Source organism: Cajanus cajan, chromosome 1 (assembly GCF_000230855.2).
Source record: "Cajanus cajan strain Asha chromosome 1, NIPB_CcT2T_4, whole genome shotgun sequence".
Lineage (NCBI taxonomy): Eukaryota > Viridiplantae > Streptophyta > Magnoliopsida > Fabales > Fabaceae > Cajanus > Cajanus cajan.
In genome coordinates, this window is record NC_138517.1 from 15,220,380 (window position 1) to 15,226,926 (window position 6,547).

The window sequence follows — 6,547 nt, forward strand, 5'->3', positions numbered from 1 at the left end:
CTTTTTATTTGGCCTTTCTGTGAATGTTGGACGTGTCTTTGGTCCCTGAACAAATATGTAACTTATGGTTTCATGGTTTTGGAATAAGTAAGGAGGCTAAATGTTAATGTATTTTGTTTTTATAAAATTTATATGAAAAAACTAATAATTGTCAACTTTAGAAACCAATTTATTAGTTATATTGGCGTGCTAGTTTCAAAAGAAAGCCATGAAGATAAAGTAATTGGAGGGGAAGTAATTAAGTAAATTGTGTTGCTAGAGATTTCACAAAATTCCCATACTAACATTTATCTCAAGTTGAAATTTCAAAGCATTCCTAACAAACTTTTACGACGACCATCACAATCGTATACTTATTTGATGACATGAACCACAAAAACAGAAAATTGCTTGTTCATCTACCTATATTTTCCCACATAACAATAAAATATATTACAATAAACTGATTTTGCTTGTGTGAACTTCTACAACAACATTATTTGGAGTGTAGTAAATTCTCATCATTTTATGAGCGTCAACCCGATAGCAGTTACTATAAGAGTGGAGGGAAGGCCAAATTTGAGATGGGTCCAAAAGGTTAATGTGTATCCATGATTTGGAGCTCGACGAGCTTGTTCACACACTATCAAGTTTGCAGCTGATCCTAATAGTGAAAAGTTGCCAGCAATAGTGCTAACCCAAGCTAGGATTAGCCATGCCTTCTTCTCATCTTCTTTGGAAATTGCAGCAGCTGAGGCTGCAACTCTTGCTCCAAGCAATAGAACTATATATAAAATATAAATACAAGATTGTGATACATTAGATGAAAATGGGTCTTGGTAAATATGGATATCAATCTAGTCTAAGACATGTTCTTGTGAAGATATCTACTAAAAACTCAAAAAGTAGTTTCGACAAGCAATGAATTTAAATTGCCATGCGACCTAAGAAATGCTAGTAATGCTAGTGACATTTATCTAACACTCTCCTTTAATATTCTCCATACTATTAGTTGAAAATCACATATTTTAGTAAGTTCTATCACTAAATCGAGAGAGAAATTCATTAAATGAGATGTGAGATCGCAAAATTTGTGAGTTACAAATAAATTTTGACGGTAATAAAGAGTGTTAGAAAATAAATGACTAAGATAGATTATAAAATTTAAATACATATATTATATAGTGATTGGTTGAGATCATAAACATGTAGTGATCCTAGACTATTTAATAATTTTTTGTTAGAAAAAGTATTGCTAGCACTCCTCCTGTGACAAAAGCTAAATTGCATATATGTCTTTATATATAATAAGAAAAATCACTAATTACTTTTATTTAAGCAAGGTAAAATTATTAGATTGTCTCTTACTCTTGATCATGAATCCAACTCAACATAGATGGGGAACATATAAACAAGCAAGAAAAATAATTATTTTGGCAGGATGACCATGCACTTACCAGTTGGTACATTTGAAGCCAAATTTGATAGGACAAGTATAACGACAGCAAGTATAGCTGTTCCACTAGCATGATTTATTCGAGAATAGGGCTCCATTAAATCCCACATAGCACTTGGAATTCCTGTTTTCTTGAAGCCATCCACTGTGATGAACATTCCACAAAAGAATATCAAAAGTGCATAGGATACCTGTTCCAAGAAGAAAAAACACACTTGAGAGATTTTCAAAGTTCAACTACCACTAGAATAACATTAGTTAGCATTTCAAAGGACATTTTATAGAATTGGTTGTGTTATATGAGTTTTACCTTGTCTAAGCTTGCTCCTGCATCTTTGAAATCAAGAACCAACAAAGTTATTGCAGCTGCAATTGCAGTCCATGCCATATTCAAACCAAGAAGCATTGCAATCAACATCACCAATGTGATTGCATAAACACTAGACTTCCATAGTACCCTCTTCCATTTTACTTTTATATAGTCCTTTCCTTCTGAAGAGAGCACAACACTTGCTTCTATAGCTTTATCTACTGCTACAGCAACACCTTTTGAATGATTAGTTTCCTGTTTTGCGTCATTTGTCCCCTCCTTGGAGTTTGTTGTGGAATCCTTTGTGCTACTAAAAACCATCTGAACTTCACTTACATTTGGAGTTGATTGGTCTCTCATAACATGAACTTGAGAAGAGTTTTGAATAGGTTCTAAACTTCCATTGCATTCTTGAGAATTAAAGGATGTGAAGTGAGACATTGTGGGTGGAGAAAACTGGTGGGAAATAACCTCCTCTTCTGCTACAACTTCTGAAATTGGATCCTCCTCATCCTTATGAATAGTTAGTGCCTTCCAATACATGGCTATGAGCATTAGAACATTCACTACAACCCCAACAAGCATGGCTGGGAGAATACCTTTTAGAAACCTCCCAAATGATATTTTACCTTGAATTGCTATGACAAGATTTTGGGGGTTCCCAATAGGAGTTGCTGAGGATCCAATATTAGCACTTGAGGCAAGCGCTAGAAGGAAAGGGTAGGGTGGGAGGTTATGTTGCCTTGCAATTTTCAACACAAATTCAGTCAACACAATGCAAGAGGTGTCATTGGTGAAAAAAGCACTTGAGAGAGCAGAAATGAGACAAATTCTACAAAGTAAGTCCTTTGGTCCTCTGCTTTTCCAAGAGAGCAATTTCCCCAAGTACTTGAACATGTTTGCTCTTTCAAGAAAAACAGTGACAACCATTGTGCCAAAAAGAAGACCAAGAATTGGGAGATCAATTGCATTGTAAGCTTGATCTGGACTAACAACTTTGAATATGACCATAAGCATTGCACCAAGCAAAGACCCTGCAGTTCTCCCAATGGGGAGAAAAGGCACTGCTGGGAAAACTGCTAGTACCCAGAAGATTGCAAAGGCTATTGAACCAAGTACAACTTTTGAAGTAGGAGCTAGTGCCATTGTTGTGATTGAACAAGCAACAATTTCCAAACTTGAAAAGAAATGTGAAAAGCTTCACCTCTAGGCCAACACAATAGAATGATGAGTGGTGGAATTTCCTGAATATGGAAAGCCAATTGGTTAGAAACTTGGTAAGAATGCATCAAATCCAGCCTTTGAAACTCCATTTCTTATTCAGAATACTACTTTGAGAAATGAATTAAGTGAGTCATTATTTGGAGTTGATATGTTCATGGCATGTGACATTGACATAGATACACTACGTTGCATGAATGGGGATACACCTATTATTGTGCTTCAAGAAGTTTATATGTTTCAAACTTTTTTTTGGATATTATTTAAATAAAAATGTTATTTTTAACATTTAAGATTAAAATTATATTTGTATTTAAATTTTTGTATCACAGTTATATTCTATATATAGAACTAGCTCATAAATAAAAATAAAACAACAATATGTTCTTAAAAAATATTTCTCTGAAACAAAAAGCATCACCTATATTGTATATAAATATAGTTTCTTATTAATATGGATAAGATATTTGAATTTGATATTATGAAACATTATTACTTAGTAGAAAAGATAAAATTACATAAATCTAAAAGAATAACATAAAAGGAGTAATTATAGTGAAAAAGAGCTGGAGAGTAATACCTTAACGAGCTCATAAATAAACTGAAATAAATAAAAGGGTAGCCAACCAACAAACCAATAATAGAGGAACCACAACGATACCAATCATCAGGGTCATTTTATAATCAAAATTGTATATTTTGCCTTTTATTTTTAATGAATTAAATGCTAGAGAGTGGATGTGACTTCGTGACTACGCCTGTGTTTAGTTTCACGTTTGAAACGTGAAAAATCACATTTAACGTGAAGTTACACACGTTAAACGTGATTTTTCACGTTTCAAACGTGAAACCAAACACGTACTACAATGACATGTTAAAAATTTTATATTAAATATTACTATTTATTTTGTGTGAATAGTCAAAGTTATAGTAAATTTTTCGTTTATTTCAGGACTTCACTTATTGAATTGAGGTTTATTAGAGATACAAAATCTTAATTTTTGCCTTTAACACTAAGATATCTCCTTGAGAAGGATCTTGAAAGACGTAAAAAATCTACGTCATTAAAGACATTTTACTAATTACTACTTAAAAAAATTACCTAGTATGTTGACCTTTTGAAATTCATTTTTGATTTTGTAAAAGTAATTTCAAGTAATTTTTTATTATTAGAAATTTTTTGAAAGATCTTTCAACTGCAAAGTGTAAAAACTGTCTTTTTTCTTCTTCTTAATTTAAAGTTCATATTAAAACAAAATACAATCCTATACAAGACTATAATTAATTATTAACTTTTTAAAAGTATTTTCAATGAAATTATAAATCTTCTATATCACCTCTAACACAAACTATCAGAATTTGATTTCACAATATCAAAATCAACTTAAAAAAAGTGACTTAGAACATCTGGAAGTTGTTTATGGATTTTTTAACAATAAAAAATATTATTTGTGTTATATGAGATTTTAAATTGTTTAAAATTATATAAACAACTATTCTTTATAAACTATTTAATATTAGTATGTATATGCGGAGAGGGAATCTGAGATGCTGAAAAGGGAAAAAGAATATTTATAAGTTAAGTGACAATTAAATGAGCTATTTTTTAAGATAAATAATTTGTTTAAAAGTAGTAAGTAACGTGTATGACAGAAAAAAAAAATATTTAAAAAGGTAAAGTAGGATACTTATTTGAAGAAGATATTATCTCATATAGATATATACTATTTTTAAATACACTACTTTATTAAGTCTCAAAACAAATAATATCATTTTAGTATAAAAAGAAAAGGCAATAGTCACTTTTTGAAGTCTTTGTCAGCACCGTGTGCCACTGCCTCATGATTTTATTGGGGGAGAAAATAACCACTTTTTTTGTCAACAAAAGACAAAAGTGACCTAATTTGCATTAAAAAAAATGGCCCAACCCAATCAAAATTATTTATACTGCATATATCTTAGTTGCATATCAACTTTTTGGCAAAAAGAAAATTTGGTACTTATAAAACATACACAAGCTGTGTACTATTTTTCTTTTTTGACTTTCTTTGTAATTGCTACTGATCCATATTTTTCTACACACCCCAAATACTATTAAATATCTAATAAGAGAGAAAAAAAAAAAGAAGAAAAAAAAATATAAGAATGATAAGTGATATGATGATAGAAAAAGAGACACAGAGAAACAAATGATATTGATGAAATATTTAAATATATGAGATGTACAAAAATCATTATTCTATGTATATGTATCACTCGTTGTTAGTTTAAATATGTATCTTCTTTTCATTTTTTTTTGGCTTAGACCTAATGGGTGTAGTGAAATTGTATTTAAACACATACTTAATCGAGTGTACAACGTGGAACAAAACACAAGCTTCTAACAAAATGGAACTATGAATTTATTTGAATAAATTTCTATAAAAATATTTATAAGAGATGAAAATATAAAATTATTTTTTTCTTCTTCCAAAAGTTAAAGAAATTTTCTCATGTGTTGATTTATCTAAAAACTTATTTTTAATTTATGAATAAGATAATTTTAGTTCATGAGAAAATTTATTTTATTTTTTTAGTAAGTACTTTGATAAATTTATTCAACTACTTCTAATATTTTTTAATCTTATAATAAAATTATGAATGGAAAAATTCACAAGTATTTTAAGATGTAATTATCAAATTCATTATTACAAAAAAAAACTTGACAATATTTTCTTTTTTCATAAAAATTATAAGAAACATTAAACTTAAACTTAAGATCTTATTCATATTATTTCAATTCTCCATCATTATATTGACCCATAAGTTATGACCCATCATCTTCTTTAAATAAAAAGCAAGTTTTTCCATATATGCTCTTATTAGTGAATTAAAACGACCCATGAAGCAAGAATTGGGAAACACTTGGCAAACTCATCAACTTAAACAAATACGTTTTGAGCAAATTAGCATCAAGGGTTGCATATTTAACAGCATTCAATTCAAGAAAACTGAAACCAAAAAAGAGAAAAAGAAAAACACCACAACCATTCATCACAAGCATTTAATTCACGTCCTATTCTTACCTTAAAAGGAAAAATGTTTCACGGGTTGATAACTCGAAAGCTCCATGAAAAGCTATGAGCTTTTTGTGAGAGTCCTTTTCCAAGTTGGATTGGGAAACATTTTATTTTGTTGGGAAAATGGTGGAAGAGAATTGCAGCATCCTCACTCAGCTGAAGATGACTATTCAAAACACTTCCACTTCATAGCCCTAGGTGAAAGGTGACCCCTCTTATATATATATTTATATGTGCACACCAGAGTATATATAAAGTTATAAAAGGTAACTTTAATATCTTCCAATCACATTAAAGGTAATATAATTTTATTTTTCTTTGTAATCAAATTAAGGGTTCAAGATTTTTTCGAATACTGACATTTTTTTTTAATTTATTAAATTTAGGATGTACGGCCACTATCTTTTAATTGAAAATGCTACTCACACATATACTTGCACTTACGTCCCTTCACACCACTTCATTATGTAACAACTAAACAGGGGGCATTTATTTCGGGTATTATATTGCATCTATATTCTA

General features: G+C 30.2%; 1 protein-coding gene across 1 annotated transcript; it reads right to left on the minus strand.

Annotated features, from left to right (window-relative positions):
* Positions 1-262: 262 nt before the first annotated feature.
* LOC109806478 (silicon efflux transporter LSI2) lies at positions 263-6,229 on the minus strand. Its single transcript, XM_020368900.3, has 4 exons — positions 6,032-6,229; positions 1,746-2,989; positions 1,437-1,626; positions 263-763 (listed from the first exon to the last, which is right to left on the minus strand). The coding sequence occupies exons 2-4, from the start codon at positions 2,889-2,891 to the stop codon at positions 501-503; spliced, it is 1,599 nt and encodes a 532-aa protein (XP_020224489.1). The 5' UTR covers positions 2,892-2,989; positions 6,032-6,229; the 3' UTR covers positions 263-500.
* Positions 6,230-6,547: the final 318 nt, after the last annotated feature.

What these genes read in the sequence shown, in the direction of transcription:
- LOC109806478 (XM_020368900.3), bottom strand. Translation starts at nt 2,891, where the DNA reads ATGGCACTAGCTCCTACTTCAAAAGTTGTACTTGGTTCAATAGCCTTT. An exon ending in CAGGAGCAAGCTTAGACAAG is followed by an intron (nt 1,627 to 1,745) that starts GTAAAACTCATA and finishes TTCTTGGAACAG; the next exon opens with GTATCCTATGCACTTTTGAT. An exon ending in GGCTTCAAATGTACCAACTG is followed by an intron (nt 764 to 1,436) that starts GTAAGTGCATGG and finishes TTTTATATATAG; the next exon opens with TTCTATTGCTTGGAGCAAGA.